This window comes from Dreissena polymorpha, chromosome 4 (genome assembly GCF_020536995.1).
Source record: "Dreissena polymorpha isolate Duluth1 chromosome 4, UMN_Dpol_1.0, whole genome shotgun sequence".
In the NCBI taxonomy this organism is placed as follows: Eukaryota; Metazoa; Mollusca; class Bivalvia; order Myida; family Dreissenidae; genus Dreissena; species Dreissena polymorpha.
Genome location: NC_068358.1, coordinates 6,829,987 through 6,848,434, shown reverse-complemented (window position 1 = coordinate 6,848,434; position 18,448 = coordinate 6,829,987). Strand labels below are relative to the sequence as shown.

General features: G+C 35.1%; 2 protein-coding genes across 3 annotated transcripts; both read right to left on the bottom strand.

The window, feature by feature from the left end:
• Positions 1-830: 830 nt before the first annotated feature.
• LOC127876260 (lysine-rich nucleolar protein 1-like) lies at positions 831-7,158 on the bottom strand. 2 transcript variants are annotated; one of them, XM_052421345.1, is made up of 2 exons: positions 6,992-7,158; positions 831-1,853 (listed from the first exon to the last, which is right to left on the bottom strand). In XM_052421345.1, the coding sequence occupies exon 2, from the start codon at positions 1,843-1,845 to the stop codon at positions 865-867; it is 981 nt and encodes a 326-aa protein (XP_052277305.1). In that variant the 5' UTR covers positions 1,846-1,853; positions 6,992-7,158; the 3' UTR covers positions 831-864. The 2 variants fall into 2 exon arrangements, with proteins under 2 accessions (XP_052277305.1, XP_052277306.1); XM_052421346.1 differs by lacking the exon at positions 6,992-7,158 and adding an exon at positions 4,866-4,963.
• Positions 7,159-12,213: 5,055 nt separating this feature from the next.
• LOC127877741 (cholesterol 25-hydroxylase-like protein 1, member 2) lies at positions 12,214-15,597 on the bottom strand. Its single transcript, XM_052423927.1, has one exon. It carries the CDS (start codon positions 15,414-15,416, stop codon positions 14,439-14,441), a length of 978 nt encoding a protein of 325 aa, XP_052279887.1. The 5' UTR covers positions 15,417-15,597; the 3' UTR covers positions 12,214-14,438.
• Between the last annotated feature and the right edge of the window lie 2,851 nt (positions 15,598-18,448).

Genomic DNA, 18,448 nt, shown 5'->3' with positions numbered 1-18,448 from the left:
AAAACCTCTTATTTCCAGTATTTATACAGTTTTACTGGCTTGGGTCTGTATCAAATTCATTGAATATTCAATTCATAATTACATGTTTGTGATGGCAATATCAGAGTTTGTCAGTAGGCGTAAAACAGACATGATAATGGGAGATGAAGGCGACTTGAACATTATGGAATCAATCATCAATCCACCAGTTTGATATAAGATGAGGTTGTATCTCTTAGCTTATAACAATGATATTAAATTATTGACCATACATCATGAAGTTTATGCATTAAAAATATCAAATTTAAAATATGGTTTATATTTGAATTTCAAAATACATGTACATGTATTTGTAAAGCTAAAAAAAGTTTGGACAAACTTTAAGAGATGACAGCACTAAGCATCTCCCTAAAAGGCAAATTTAATGAAAATCTTCATTCCTGCAGGTGTTAATGACAGTCACAATGACAGTCCTGCTGTTAGTAATCACACTTTAGAGTAAATCAGTTTTCATCTATTTAGAAGCTGATACATGAACATGCTTAAAATAATCTAAGGACCATAACTCTGCTCTTGCAGACATGATTTGATTAATTATCCATCTTTGCAGAGACATTATAGGTCTAAGATAGCAGACTGCCAGTTATTAATTTTAACACACTTTAGTGTCAATTACTAGCAATATACTAGTTTTATTAAATCAAATATTGAGATATGCCCAGAAAGATATGGTAATTGTTCCTTAATTTAATACGTGTACATGTTATGCCTATCCAGATTTTTTACCTATTTAACCAATATACTTGTTACTAAACATTTTGGTAGTGATGGATAATAAGTCAGACAATAGATTTCCCTTACAAGTTGGTATATTAATGCCTAAATTTAATCATCAAATTTTATTGATTTGGATTGATAAACATCAATGTGAAATTTCTTTCCTTCAGACGCTGGTTTTGCAAAACCAAGTCCAATACCTCTGTTGACATTACAAGTTAAAGCCTTCTGAAAATCTGTTTCTAATGTTTTGGCATATGTTTCCTGCTGTGTTCTGTTCATTGCTTTGCCACCACCTGATTGAATACTATTCTTTCCAAGTTGAAACTTGCTCTGTATCCCCACTGCTGAATCTTTATTCTTTAGTCCTCCTAGCAGTCTAAAGAACTTATTCTGTCTGCTGTTGTCTTCAAATTCCGCAGATCCCCACTGACCAACAGTTGTGGCTGAAGCTAAATTGCAACTTGTGTTTAAGTGATTTCTATCTTCATTTGATGACACAGTTTTTGCATTACAATATACATGACTTTCAAACTGAGTTTTGCGTTGTTTTTCATTTGACTCATCATCAGTTCTCTTTTTCTTCTTTCTCTTTGTTTTCTTCTTTTTCCTTTCATCAGTTGCTTCACCACTGACATCTGCTACACATGTTTGTTTTTCATCCATATTTCTTTCATTTATCTCAATTCCATTTACAGTTTCATTGCCTCTCTGTTTCCTTTTCTTTTTTTTCTTCTTAACAATACCCTCCTCTTCTTGACCAGCCATCATAATCGAATCTTCGATATTCAATGATGGGGTTGTTGAAGCATCATCAGTTTGCTCTTCCCTTCTTCTCTTTTTTGCCTTTTTCTTCTTCTTATTTTTATCGTCAAAATCGTTAACATTTTCTATAAGATTGGAAACTGTACACACCTCATAGTCTTTTTGGTCCAAATCTTTCTTCACCTTCTTTTTGTGTTTGTGTTCTGGTGATGGATCATTGGTTACAGGCATATCTGAACATTTTTGTTGTAGCTCTTGGTTGAACCTCTCTACATACACCTCGTCTTTGGAACTCTCTTGATGTTTTCTCTTGTGTTTACCCATAATGTTTTCTGAAGTAAATACAAAAGAGGTAAATACAATTTGCTTTTTATTCAAGCAGAATCTGGATGAAAAAGCCTACCCTTCAAAAGCCTTATTTCTCATACCCAGGACTACTCCTATGTATTTGAGGTCAGGATAGTCTGCCCTCACATTGTTTAGTGTTAGATTCCTACAGCATATTTTCCTACATATATTTATGTTCAAACCTTCACAAATTGCAAGTTCAGATTTTACAACAGAATGTTAAAAAAATCAATGTTTCAACTTAGCGTATGACTAAACATTTACTAATTTCAAACCAAAAAGAAACTTATTATATTTGCAAGAAGATGTGTTACAGGAATGTTTTTGTTTTTTTAATATTAATGCAAAAAGCGTGTTTTCTGTGTGCATAAGTAGCGACCAAGATCATGTTACTATTCAATAGACAAAGAAGTAGTTATTTCAAACAATGATTTGATTATTAGAATGTACAGTACACTCCACGCGTTTTCCCCAATTTCCCTCCATACTCCGCGGTGATTGACCTGGAGGGAGATTAAGAAAATCCCGCCAGACGCGGCGTTTGCATGATTTTGGACGCGGCGGTTAACGATCGGCAAAACTGATAAACCGACGCGGCGGCCCTCGGCGTTGGCAACGCGGGGGAAACTCCGCGTTTTACGAGATAACGATCAATTTAATTTTGTTTGACTTCCTGATTTTCAAATAAATTATTACAAGTACATACATGTACATGTAGTATAATATTTACAATTAAAAAAAACTACCAAGATACATGTAGATCGATCCCGACGTGGTTGTAGAAGTAGTTGTTGTTGTATAGAAAACTCGTTGATTTACAACAAACAAAACGTCGTCTTTTAACTAATACTTACCAATTAATATAAACACAGTTTGCAACATTGTTTTTATTTTGATAATTTAATCCAAAGTTTTCACGTAAGCAGGTGATTTTCTATACTGAACATGTAAACAAATGACCAAGGACCCTAAAAATCTCGCAAATCTGTGTGAATTGACAGTTTGATGTAATCAAAGAAAAGCCGCTTCCTGTCTAAAGGCATAACTTACTCAAGTAAACACGTTCAACGAATGCATGAGGAATGGTTTAAATTGTCGGAACAAAGTCAATTCTCTGCTCGCAAAGGCATTTATTTTCTCTTTGAAGTTAGGTTATTCCATTGATTGCTAAGAGAAGGTGGTAACTATTGAGTTGATAGTTGCATTTAATATTCACAGTTGTATTCTTGTTGCGTCGACATTCAAAACAATGTTTACCAGTAATTATGGACCAAATCGGCAGAGTGACATTCACACATGTTAATCCCTTTTGTCAAAACACCGCAAACAGCAGTCTACACAATAGGTCAGTAGACAAGCTTTGCGTGTTTTCGTTACGTCAAACACTTAAAATCCAGTTCCGCCCAGATGTCTTCTTTAATCAGTTTATAGTACAATTACTGTTAAAATAATTACTCTACTAAAATACCGTAACGATAAAGATTCGGCGTGTATGAATTGAAATTATTTTGGAGGAAATATCAACTTATTTGCGATATAATTTTGTTAAAAAATACCAAAGAAACTTTTAACCGAAATCAACCAAATTCAATGTTCTCTGCCCTATAAAGTTTGTATAAAAAAAATCAATGCACGCACGCTTTGCAGGAGTATACCTTGTACATTGCAGCATAATTTTCGCGCGCTTTTGTCGGGAAATATACATGATGACTGTATATTGGAAGCATTTGTAAACGTCGTGTTAACATTAAAAATCGTAATGTGTTTCGGATTACTAGTTATTATTCTCATTTGGAAACTTTACGTAACATTTATTCTTGTCTTATATGTGTTATGATTTAAATATTAATTTGTCAAATGTCTTATATTCATTCATATTGTAGACGTACCTGTGAATTAAAAAACATAATTTGTATACGTATTAATTTTCTATACAATTATCTTTTAATACATGTAATACAGTATTTAAACAATTTATTATAACAATGTTTTTATTTTTGGCATGCCCAGTAGCACACTGCTAACGCCGCGTTGCGCGGCGGTCACTGATAAGAACGGAAATTGTCTGCATTTACCGACTAGGCTAAAGTAATACACGCCGCGGGAATTAGCGAACGCGGCGTAACGCTGAGCGTTTTATCGAGTTCACCTCGCTCTCTCAACGCCGCGTGAACACTCGCTAGCAGAAAAAACCCGCGGGGGTAGCGCGTTTTTTGGGGAAAACGCGTGGAGTGTAATGTAGGGCTTGTGCGAAAATATTACATTACACATGTAACAAGATGCTGCATTCAACAAATGCATATGCTCTTTGTGGAAGTCAGTATTAAATCATTCATTTGAATAACTCTGAGTAAAAAAGTTGGTGACAGTCTATTTCAGAGTAAAAATTAGGGCGAATTTCAGGTACAGTGTGCAACACTTGAATCAGGTTTTTTACTTAAAAAATGCATCAATCAATACCTGTATTAAGCTTTTTTGAGACTTAAACGGATATGTCAAGGGTGTTAAGAAAATTAGTTTTTACATTTTGTTCAAAAATAAGCAGCATATAAAACATTTGATAAAGCTACTATTCATCCATAAACAAACTAACATAATTGTGTGTTACGTAATTAAAAATCATAGCATTCCCCTGGAATAGACATGACCAACTTTCCAACGAACACGGGAAATCATGAGAATGATCGTCCTTATAGTCATGGATAACCATCAAATAAATTACAACTTCTAAAAATTGAAAAAAATAACATCATTAATTTTCCAGCACTTTTTGAAGGTTTTTCGTTTAAGGCACGATGCTACGAGGACCGAGAGTAAAGGATACATGGTGACTGGTAGCTGAAATAATTCGCGTTCAGAATAAATCTGAACGCTGAAACTCTGGTCTGCAAAAACCATAACGAAAAATATATACAATACTATTATATCATTATGCTTAAAATTGCAAAAAAAACATTACCAACTCATAAAGTTTTAGTTAATTAGTCCATTTTTACCTCAAATAGCGTCGATTTGAAGTTAAAAGGCATAATTTGTTTCAGTTAAACTTCTGCTTAAATCGCAATATAATCACTGACCTCTCGCCATGTTATGAAATATTTAAATATCAACCAATCAGAAGAAGGCATTACGGTGTAATAGGCTGCGTTATCGATTAAAATCTACCTGCCGTATACAGCGGCAGTGCTCCAGCTAGCAATAAATAGAGGGGCGCTGCGCCCCTCTAAAATTTGCCCACTTAAAAAGCGCCCCTCTATTTTTCTGTCAAATGCCCTTTTCATCTCTAAATTCCTGCTTTCAGGCCGCCAGAAACATGACATGAATACACAGACTGCCTGGGGTGTATTAAGTTTACACATTGTGAACAAACAAGCCCCAAGGCCATGGTTTGTTATCAGATCACTAATTAGCCTTTTGTTGCAGACGATAGTAACATGCTGTGAAAGATTATCTCTATGGTCACGCTTGGTTAGGCACAATCACACTCAAATGAAATAAAACTCAGCACTATTGATTTTTTTTTTAAACTTCTGAATTCTTTGGCTATATTTTTTGCTTGCAAAAAAATAGTGATTTTTAATTCAAAATACCTATAAGCATTTGAAAATTAATCATCTTGTTTTAATGCGAATATGCGGTAAATTTTTAGTCAGAAATTACCGCATGGAAAACATATTATTTGTGTTCGGATTTCATTTCTGAACTTTAAAACACTGTCTGTCCTCAATCATGATGAATTTTAACATGAATGGGGCAGACAGTTGTTATTTCAACAAATAAAGAACTTTTTTGGAAGGAGGATTTATCACTCTGCAAGTAAAATGTAATGTTGATATTGTCATATATTTTCGCGACCCTACAAAACTGTTAACGTTGTTGACATTAGTTCAAATAACATGTTGTGAAATAAATATATCCTATTATTAACAATAACAAAGTTTCATTTTAATCTCCAGACTGGATGCTACTTCATGGTGGCACTGATCATTGTTTAGACTAAAAATTTGTCAATATAGATTTTTGTTTTAATTAATATTATTTTTGTGGACAAACATTGGCTAGAAGTTATTTAAAGCAACGAATTTAAGTAGTGACAGTCACAACATTTTTTTTGGACCCAGTGAAATCCCTGAATTTATTTAATTATTTCTTTATTTTCTTTTCTTCTAAAAGGCCACTGATGCTAAAAACTGGAACCTGAAAGATTAACATGCAGTTCAATGATGATAGGTGACAAAAAAACATCAAAATTACCCCACCCCCACACCGGAAAGAAATATGATATCATCATATCTCTAATGTGTGAAGTCTGATGCTAGCCCAAGTCGGTTAGGAAATTGGCTACTAAGTTGTTTTCCTTAGCGCCAATGTAGATAGTAATATATTTATTGTAATTTCATTACATAAAATGAGGAAAAGCATACAATTGGTGAAGTAATCCAATGCACTAATGTTTACAATTAATAAGTATATAGTACAACCAAAGTATATACTTAAGTATATTTATAACCAAATGCCCTATTTTCCAAAATTACGCGTGAAATGTGCCCTTTTTGGGGAAGCTCCCCTCTATTTTGAAAAGCTGGCTGGAGCACTGCAGCGGGCACAGCGATTGGAATTGAAAATGTGAGTAGTGTGTTGATTTAAATTGGTCAGGCGTGCAAAATTGAAAGAGTCATTACATAATTCTTGCGGAACATTATTGAGAAATGAATTATCTACACAGGTATGTAAATATTATTGCAATCCGTTGATATTAACTGTCTGATATCGGGGCTTGAATGTTGCGCACCAAATTCCTTGCGCATCAATATAGACAAAGAAGGAAAACTCTCGCTATTAAAAAGATAGAGTGGACTATTGACGCCAAGAGTCTGCCAAAGCAAAAATCATCAAAAGACTCTTAGGCGGCAATTTATATTGACTAGGTGACTGGCATAAAAAGAAGCTTTATACACGTTTATATTGTAATGTTGATCAAAGCCCTACTCATTTTTCTTTATGAAAAATCAAACTCTGTAAAATCTCAGTAACCTGTACTTATTTTGCAATAAAAACAAATATTAGAATTGTGTAGTATACGAAATATAATGTCTAGCTAATGTTTAAAATACTTCCTTACCTAATTTTTCTTGATTATTTTCCACCTTTCCCAGTGGTTATGTTAATACGGATTATATTGTTCTGGTTTTAACAAAAATCCACGGTATCATCTATCTGAGTAATAATATGTTATCTCCAAAACGTGTACACTACCCGAAAAATCTCCACCGAAGAGTCAGCGGTTACAAATCACTAAACATACGGTTTGACTGAATACGAAAAAGGCGTCCTTCTTCTGCGAAAATGGAAAAGCCTCGTATGTTTTATTGTTAAAACAATCCAGTAATTTTTACTGAATAAATTGTACAAAAAATAACAACTTAACGTTGCAGCCGTTGAATCCAATAATAGTATGGAATAGTTACGTATATTCAAGGTCCGTTTTGCAAGGGTCATAAAGTATGATTATGGCTCGCCCGGGGGGGGGGGGATAACTTCCCAAATTTTAGGGTAGGGGTGTCCCGCTGAGACTTCCGAAATGTGACCCATTTTTATACTGGAACTCTGATAAGGTTGACCCATTTCGATACAAGATTTTTTAAAAAGCATATCCATTTGTATACGACACCGTTGAGAAATAGGACCCGTTTCAATATAAGAAGTTTGATAAACTGGACCCATTTAAATACTAGAATTTGATAAAGTGGACACATTTCATACTAGAATTTTAATCTATTTCATATCAAAACAGTATACTTATTGAATTTGCTATTATATCTTCCCCGCTACTGAAATTTACTTTTTGATACCCATTTATATACAAGAATGACATTTATCATACCCATTTTGATACTGATACTTTCAAATCTATATGCATTTATATACAAGCAAATTTCTTATTTCAATACACATATCTATACTTAGATGCTCAAAATCATACCCTTATCTATAATTTTAGTCGAAAAACACACCCCATAAAATCGGCACACCCCTATATACCCGTATATAGGAAGTTACCCCCCCCCCTCCCGGGATGACTCGCCTGTATTTTCATTAGAAATGGATATGGGCCTCTTTCGTTCAAGGGATTTTATTTTACGGAAAGGGTTGAATGCAATCATAAATATAGCTGTATACATGACCAAACGAGATAGCAGTTCAATTTGCATAAATACAAATAGTTCGAACCACGACTGAAGCAACTAATGTTCCTAATATTATCAAATCAATGAAGGTCCTTTAAAGTGACATGTAATTAAAAACGTTTACTATTAATTATGTAATATTCTTAAATAATGATAGCTGCAGGGTAAACGTTAAACAAAACAAGAGCTGTCAGAGGACAGCGCGCTCGACTATTCGAGTGCTTGACAGTATAACATAAGCCATCATGGGGAAATCGTTCATATTCAATAATTTATGAGACGATCTTTCAAATTTTTATATTTTTTTTTGGGGGGGGGGGAGGTTGAGAGGGGGGTATAATGTGGGGTGGGGTAATTTATTAGACGATGTTTAAAAAAAAAGAGAAAACAAATATTATTATTTTTGGGGGGTATGGGGGTGAGAGGGGGGTATAATGTGGGATGTGGTCATTTATAAGATGATCTTTCAAAAATAAAAATAAAGGAAAACACATATTATTTTTTTTTGGGGGGGGGGTGGGGGTGGGGGGGGGGCAGGGATTCTGGGTTGGGGCGTGGAGTTTTGTTTGGGTGGAATCCATTGTGGTATTCAGGTAAGTGTTGTTTTGTCAAAGTATTAATAAAATATGATCATAAATAAAGAAGTTATGCCAATTTTAGCAAAATGCTCAATTATCTAAGTATAAAAGGGGCCATCATTCTGTCAAAATGCTTGATACAGTTGTCTGCTCTTGTTTATAGGTTGGGGTCATGATGGTAAACAAGTATGCAAAATATGAAAGCAATATGTCAAGGGACACAGGAAATATTTGGGGTAGTACGCAAACTTTAACATAGATTTATCAATAATATGCATATTCTAAGTATAAAAGGGGCCATAATTCTGCCAAAATGCTTGATACAGTTGTCTGCTCTTGTTTATAGGTTAGGGTCATGATGGTAAACAAGTATGCAAAATTTGAAAGCAATATGTCAAGGGACATTGAAAATATTTGGGGTAGTACGCAAACTTTAACATTTGAACGCAAACGGACACGGGAACGGGAACGGCAACGCCGACGCCGGGGTAAGTAGGATAGCTCCACTATATATATTTCATATATAATAGTCGAGCTAAAAATGCCTGCATTTGGTTTCGAACCCGTAAACTTTGGAAGCAAAAGTTGGTGAGCGCTGCAACTGCGCCACACAATCTTTAGCTTGCAACTTTGCAGCAACGATTTGTTCAAACTTGATATCATTTATACACGTATTTTACGTATTCTCGAGGACAAGCATTACAAACACTTATGTTACGAATTTAGAACGATACCATATCCATTAATGAACCAATATATTTAACAAAATTAGTCAGGGGTGTAATTTCGGTTGTTTTATACAAACAATTTATACATTCTGTTTTAATCGATGACAATTATTTGTATCATCATTTTACCATACCACGAACAAGTCCCTTCAACCGAGAGAAGTATGTACAAATTCCTTTGAGTGTGTAACCCACATGAGATGATAACAGTTATACTGACGACCCGCACGTACTCTGGCTTATCTGACATAATCCAGATCAAGAGCCAAAACAAATATCAAAGTGCATGTAGTGTAATAAAAATTTCACTACAATCTGTTGGTTTAGAGATAAGTGGCCAAGTTTAAAAACATGTATATACATTGCGATATGTCCAGTAATGTGCATATATATACAATGTGTATACATGGAGTGTTTTTGGTCGTCCATGTTGTAAGATCTGTTTACTAGTATTGTTCACATTATGTGTAACCTTGTTTATCCGTTTATATAGTAATCTGTTTATGTGCAATCACCGAAGCTTCTCATAGACATACCCGTAAAAACGAGACGCAACTATTGGTATTCAGTCTGCTCAATAAATGCATCGTTTTGTTGCGAGTGATGAAAGACGCAACAAAACTCACCGTTCTTTCGTGAAGAAGTAAATAGATCAAAATTAATATGAAATTGCGTATTTTAATCTATTTTAATTCAAAAGCACACGTGGAATTCTTCTCCGTGCAACTGGGTGATGATAACCGACGCTAGCCTATTTCAGTATTGTTTTAACCCAATTAAATCTATGTACAATTGCAATCGACTATGTCTAGCTCGCGTGCATGTGAACTCGTTACCTATATCTTTAGTTCAATGAAAGCATACCAAGCACACACAAAGCAAACGTACGTGCGTGCGCGCGTGTGTGTGTGCGTGCGTGCGCGCGAGCGAGCAATCGTGCGTGCGGCCGTGCCTTAATCTCCCCCTCGTTTTAAAATTTGCCAAGGTTTGACATTTTTCAATTATGCTTTTTTAACGGAAACTAAATTGTGTGATTGAATTAATAAGTCAAATTACTTATATATTAGTCAGCTTATTTTTCTGTTAAACGTGTTCTGTCACTCATTCCATTTCGTTCATTTAACAACTTACGGCAGTAAAAGAGCCAATACAAAATGATGAGAAAATGCTGTCCAGTGTCACCAACTCGAAAAAATCAAATACCAGCAGATTCTTGCACTTACTGAAATCAAAAGGAATATAATACACAAACATATTACTACATGTATTCAATTTTTAACAAAAGTAAAACAATTATGAATCGACAGAGTTTCACAGACAAGTCTTCTCGCCCGTAAACCTACTGTCTACCGGGTTTTTGTTGACACAATTCTAACTTCTATGAAAATCAAATAAAGTACATATAAAAGAAAGCAAGGTGAAATCCTTATTCTATTTAAACTTCCATCAATCTTAATACTGACTTACTATTTGCTTTATATATTTGCATTTGTTTTCTTGTGTTATTGTAGTTTGGGCCATGGGTGAATTGTTTATTATATAAAATGTATGTACACACATTATATTTTTTTAAATAATGTGGATTTGACTTAGATGTATATAGTGCAAAAGTGCTTTGTTTTAATGCGTCCACTGTCATTATTTGATTTCCCTTGGTTGTCCTCCCGCCCCCACCAAGCATGACCATGTCAGCCCTGTTTCAGCTGGACGATGGCATTCCGTATGATGTTGGCTGCTGTAGGGAAGATTTCAGGCCGACATTCAAGGGAAGTATTTGTTCATTTGGTGCGGCCAATATTGCCAAACCTACTTTAAAGTAGCTTGTTAACGTACACCGTCCATGCAAACGATAACTAAATAACGGATGTGATGGGATATTTATGGAATACGCATCGAAACACTTGACTTGAACGTTGATGATTTATTCAGATCTGCGTTATCAACTGCAGATCGATACTATATGACGTTATCTCCTTATCGGTGGTAAACATGTAATAGTCACGTTATGTGTGCCTAGAGCCGCGCAGTTAAACACAATATTTGCGATTGAATCGCATTGTGGCAACGACAATGGCATCCTGAAATAAATCCTTCACATGACGCAGATGAAGAAACATTGATTGTACTTATTTATAAGTCGATTTAATATACTTAAACATATCCGCGGTAAGTTGTCATGGTCACCAAGTGAGCGTTTACTTAAAAAAATCACCAAGTTATAAGTATTTATTGTGCTTTGTCTCAAGTCTCAAGAATGTATCATAAGCGTTTTTCATGCAAGCTGTGTATGCTCCATTATTGACTACTAAATAAGCACTTATTAAGTGTTTCAGAATATGAGCCTCGCTATAGGAAAACGGGGCTAAATGCATGTGCGTGAAGTGTCGATACAGATTACCCTGTGCACTCAATGCAGGCTTATCGGGAATGACACTTTCCGCTGTTATGGTATTTTTCGTTTTTGCTGGAAGTGTCGTTGATGATCCACACAAATAAATTTTATATTAGGTAATCATTTTGCATCAAATTACCAAATTTATACAGGCCTAGTTTGATTTAAAAATATTCTTATCTCTTTTCTTCCTACAATCTGAATCAAAATCTACAAAATATAGCCTATGCATTCTAATGAACATGCAGTGTAATTTTTCTATAATTTGTTCATGTTAAACTTTTACTTAAATAAGTGACAATTGAATGGTTGGTGGAAATTATGACAAAAAGACGTGTAACGGTAGTACACTGGTTGTGTTCAGACTGTCGTGGAACATTATATCTTTAAAAAAATCTTTTTAAGGTAGGGGGCATGGAAAACGCTTGAGATATGCTATATAAAAAACCAACACATACAGATATTGATCTTTTAAGACACGGAAAAAGAAATAAACACAGCATCAAAATATTACACTGTGAAATAAATAAGAGTGTACACAAATAATTGTTGTAATTAAAAGTATTTAAAATCTCGGGTACAGTATTGAAATTAACGAAATTCCATTATTACATACAAGTTCATTAAATTGCTGTCTATCTCGTGTATCTTTTTACATTTAATGGTAAAAAAAACAAGTTAATATTGCAAAAAGGACCAATAGGCTGTCATTTTGTAAGCTGAAAAAAGATTTTGTACAGAACTTTAATCGCAGATTGTTGTCCTAAAAAATTTACAAAAAATAACAACAACAACACAACTAAAAACATTTTTTTAAACGAATTAATCGAATAAAAATAAGCGCCCTCAAGTGCAAGTCGACATTATTTATATAAAAATAAATAACGCGTCATATGTGCACGGGGGCATGCTTGTCATATTCTTAATCAAACTAAATTCCTACTGGCGCAAATTCTATCGTGCTCTCGGCAAGATCTGGAAGGGATTACGAGATCTCGCGTCATACACACGATAATGTTACATCAGACATATGAAACAAAATCAATTTTAAAACCAGGTTTGACATGTAACACCTTAATACATTAATAAATACATAAATAAATATTATAACATACATCAATATGCTGGTGCTTTGATGGCAGTATGTAATATTAGCTTAGAGCTGAGACCAACATTAGTTAATTGATTATATATAAATATAAGTACGCTTCAATACATAATTTCGTAAATGTGATTATTTTTTAACAAAACATAAGGCAAATGCGTGTTATATACATGTTCGATGACGACAGAAGTAAGCATGATAATAAATGTATCTTAGATTAAGCAATCACATTATTTTTGGACATTTAAAAACAAGTACAATTCTGCTATTCCACATGTAAGAAACTCTATTCATGGCTAATCGGCTCTCTCTCGACTTCAATACAAAGATTAAATATTGACGTTGTACATGTCGTCCCAATATGAGTGCACATTCGATAAACCAAAGCTTTGTTCTGACAATCACCTGGTAATATGAGTTGTTTCATGCGGTATGTATACACTGTTAGTAGAGCGTTTTAAAAGTCGCAAAGGTACACATTACAGTATTAACAAAACAGTAAAAGGCGCATATTGGACTTTGAGCATGAAGTATTTTAAATCCTCGAAATTTTACATTAGAATGCAATAAAACAACATCGCACATTACTGCACGAAAAGATTTGTTCTGAATCCGAAACATGCTGTTAACGTGAGAGCCGTGTATTCATGAAGCGCGAACGTCATTTATTTATTGATGAGCAGTTTATAACTATTGCATGCCAATTAAGGGTGTCATGTTCATATTGCCATGCAAATATCAACGTAATTCTTAAAATTGTTAGCCAAACTAACATAGCTTAATTGAAAAAAAAAAGAAATAATTGAGACTAGATTAACAATACTTGTATCAATAAATCTGAAATTAGATTTATGTACAGTTTTTATACAGCGGGTATATACGATTTTTTATATGTGTTTAATTGTAATATATTGATAAAATATGTCAAAATAATACAAAATAGGCAAGAAAAATTATACATTAAAGCCGAATTTCATAAAATGCAGCAAAGACAAATTAGCGCCCCGAGCCGATGGTGACGTACATATTTTCCTACAATAACAGAAGCATTCGTCTTTGTATTAGGATCGGAGATAGTGTTCGTGTGTCGTATGAATAGATATCGTTGCAGGAATTCAAATAAACCGTTAAACTAAGTTTAGATGCACATCGTACATGTATGGTATACATGCTGGCGAATTCGGCTGTACAGCCGTTTTCAATTTCAGAATTAAATATCTGGCTTATTTCGCATTTTTCGACACATGTTCTTCTTAACTTTTATTTTAATTTATATTGAAATATATATATAATAAGTTTTTTACACAGTTTATATAAATTCATAAATATTTGACAAAATCGTATATACCCGCTTTAAAAACCTGCATTTTCGTTAACTGACCTATATGACAAATTACATATATAAAGGTTGCTTTGGCATTTATACATTAATTAGCAGTATATAACTGTTGCATGTAAGCTTATGGTGCAATTTACTTATTGTTATGCTAATATCATGGTAATTCTTATCACAGCGGACACTTGGTTTTAAAACTGATTTTCCTTCCTCTCAGTCAAACCTTCATATTGAACTACAAACTATCTGATCTTCTTGGTTTCCTTTTGCCGCCTCTCGTACTCAAGCAGATCGTTCGGCCTGACGCCCCCGGCGCTCATGACTGGACAGAAGGTGCCACACAGCCTATCCAAGTGGTTGAAGAACGGTTCAAAGTTGGTCTGTGGCTTCAGGTGATGCATGTCGTGTTTTGGGGCCCCTCCCAACCATCCGAACGACAAATGATTGAGCGTGAACGGGAAGTCGTAGCCGATATGCGCCTCGACGCTCACGATGATGGAGAGGATCATGTAACTCCACGTGGTCAAAGGGTGGCAGTTGAAAAACCACGTGTTGGTGGTGGTCAGGAAACCAACCGTAATGAGCTCCCACGGATGGAGGTACTGCGTGACCCAACAGAAAGGCGCGGCGTAGCGGTGGTGCAGAGCGTGTACGTGCTTGTACAAGAACCTTATTTTGTGGTGTGTCCGGTGCCAGACGTAGTACTGAACGTCGAATATGATGAGACCTGCAAATTGGTGCCAAACGAATTCGAACAATGTGGGGGCTACCGGAGGAAGTATTGTGTCCGGCGTCCATACCCACTGAGCACACGCAGCTGGCAGAATATACAGGATATGGTTCCAGAACGTGATAAGGAGCGTGTCCCAGAGGTGATCGTACGTGACGTCGAAATCGGGCTGGATCTTGAAGGTTTGAAGCCACTTCCACTTTTTTCCCCATAGATCAGCTGCCATGAAAGGAGAGCATAGGGTGAAATAAAATGTCACCGATAAGACGACTGGAAACAAAGGCGACGCTACAAACGCTTCCCTCCCCAACCGCAGATCCCATAGCGGCTGTAATATGCGAAATTCTTTGCCCGGTGCAACGGCGCCCCCGATCGTAACGTTTTCGTGAAGCAGTGACTCATTTTCGGTATTTGACCCTACCAGTTCATCAATGGCGGATGGGAAACTGCGTAAGACATCAAACACTAGATCGTAGACACTGGCACTCATTCTCCATTAAAATGATCCTCGTATTTGCGAAACGAAACTTCAATGCGCAGTTACTCACCCGTTTTGCTATATGTCTTTACTTCCATAAACACATCGCCGTTACACCGGTATTTATATTACCACTGACACACTAAGCCGACAATCGATAGCTCCGCCCACTTTGTTGCGTCACTTTGACACGGTTAAGGCCAACCATTTTTTCCCTGTGTTTAATGGTATCGCGTTGGTGGGTTTTCCTGTGTTGAACGAAATAAATGAGAAATAAAGTAATAGATCATTAGAATACAGAGGGTCAGTCAGTAGTGTTAATTATGTTTTAAAAATAGTGTGACAGATCAAATTAATACATTCACGTATACTCAGTAGTCGAAACAATGCTTCACGTTTGTTATATCAGTTGTGGTTTTATAGTAAAAAAGTAAAGTCTCACGCATGGCATTGAGTTTTTTTTTAATTAAAAGCCATTAATTTTGTATTCAAAGTCGGCATAATAATCGCCAAATATCACGCAGGAATTATCCGTTTAAGAAAAATATATTTTTCTCTGAACTTTCTGTTTGCATCTAAAAGTGTAACAAATGAGTAATGAAGGTGTTGTAAACTTACGTGGCGGCCAAAAATGTATACGAAATATAGTGTATTTAAATCGTGTAAATTATACGTATTTCTTCACGAGTGTTAATTCATTGTGTGTTGACATTGTGTGAGTGTTGTGGTATGGCCTCCTATCCTTCTGTAGGATGCGCTCAGCAGGTGCGGCCCCGCCAGCATGCAGTAGAGTGCGAGTGGTGCAGTAAAGCCCAGAGTAAAGCGATCACATCTGGTAATTCTAATCAAATGTACCGGTATATAAAAAATGTATACATGGAAAAGGAAACTTACAGACCACTTAAAGGGGCATTTTCACAGATTTTGGCATTAAATGCTTAATATTGATAAATGTAAACATTGGATCTAAAAAGATGGAATGAAAAAAAAACAAGATTAAAATTAAACAAAATTGTATCACAAAATATAACGACAAGAACAAAAGTCTCCAAATTATTCAATCGTTTCGCGTTGCAACGTATTATAATTTTTAGGTTTTAAATCGTCAACAGATGCATATAATGGATATTTTATAGCAAGGTAAATGTTCAGTTTTACAATTTCCTCGCAAATATCATAACTACAACGAAAATTTGCGAATCTGAAACAAATTATTTTAAATTTTGTTAATTTACGAACTCGTGAATAGGCCCCTTTAAAGCCTTTTCACAGATTTTGGCATGTTTTTAAGTTTGTTATAAAATGTTTTATATTGATAAATGTAAACATTGGATCTAAAGCTCCAGTTAAATATCAAGAATACAATTAATAAAAGAAAACAAGTAACCCTCAACAGGGCTCGAACCACTGACCCCTGAACAACTTAGACCACTCGGCCATCCGTGATCATACAATGAAGCGTGTATTTTATACTTTATATAAGCAATCCTCGTAGTTTCACAAAATAAAACGATAACAACAGAACTCGCCAAATTATTCAATCGTTTCGCGTTGCAACGTTTTATTATTTTCAGGTTTTTTAATCGTCAAAAGATGCATATAATGGCTATTTTAGAGCATGGTAAATGTTCAGTATTACGTTTTCCTCACAAATATCATAACTAAAACAAAAATATGCGAATCTGAAACATTTTTTAAATTTTTTCAATTTCCTTAACGTGAAAATGCCAGTTTAACGTGCATTACACAGGACCGTACCCAGCTCGGGGGCCCTGGGACCCGGCCCCCCAGCTGGCTGTTGAGTTAGATTTTTTTTGTAAAATGGGCCTTCTTCAAATTATTCTCACATGAAACGGCCAACAGAACACATTTCCTCAATACAAAATAGCAGATGTGTGTGAATGTCAGTGTTTATTTACAGGTCTCGCTGCGTCTTCACGACTGCCTTATGTGCGGAAATGCCCCATGTGACCTTTCAGGGGAAAATATTTTAATTTTGAACCAAAGTAGGTCAAATTTACCCCAACTGCTCGGGTTTTCGCCGAAGGTTTATTTTTTTTAATACAAATACACCAGTGCACGGTGGCCAATGAGACCTTATCGTTCACTGGTTTTCCTTTTTTTTAAATATAGAAATAAAAAAGGAGAATAATATATTGCATTAATAAAAAACGTTAATCATAGTAGATAGTAGATCCGTTATTATATAAAATAGATAAATGATTAAGTATATCTTTCGTTAAGTGTATAAATTTTGTCATATTATAACCATAATTAGTATTGTTATCATCATCATAATTAACTCCAGCATCAAAATCATCACCAACATTAACATAACCATCATTCTCATCTTAACCATTATTATCACCACCATTATTATCATCATTATTATAATTATTACCATTTATGCATTTTTGTTCATAGTTTGTTAACTAAATTGGGTGTAATTTTATTGATCTCTCCGCCCCAGGAGAGGTGTTAGTGGGGGTTCGAGCGGGATACAGGAAACGCCCCTCTTCAAGAGGCGTTCCTGATTCTTTTAAGTGTCCGGTGTAGAGCACCGATACACTGCACCCCCGTTTAACGTCCCTCGCGGAAGACATGTTTGTCAGTTAGGTTAGTGTTAACAGTATTAGTTAAATCAATTTAAACACACACACTAATAACCAGATATATGAGCAGTGAGTGAGAATCTAGCAAATTGCATAGTAGATATACAGCTTCCTTCCTAAATATTAGTATTAGACTGTTTACTCGTCGCCCATATATATCAAATATCATCCACTATAAACCAAATAATATGAAGAATATAAGAGAGCATGCGATAGACAAGGGAAAAACCGCCACCGTTGGTACTATGTTTGCGTTTAGTTTGGTTTGCATTCATGGGTAAATTTAAATTTCCTAACTTATTCATTTAACACTCCTGTCATATAACGGGCACCATGCACTGTTTACACTACACTACGGGAAAGCATCATCTATACTACAGTAAGGAAAAAAAAACGTTCACAAAATAGCAGATGTGTTTTATTGTCCCTGAT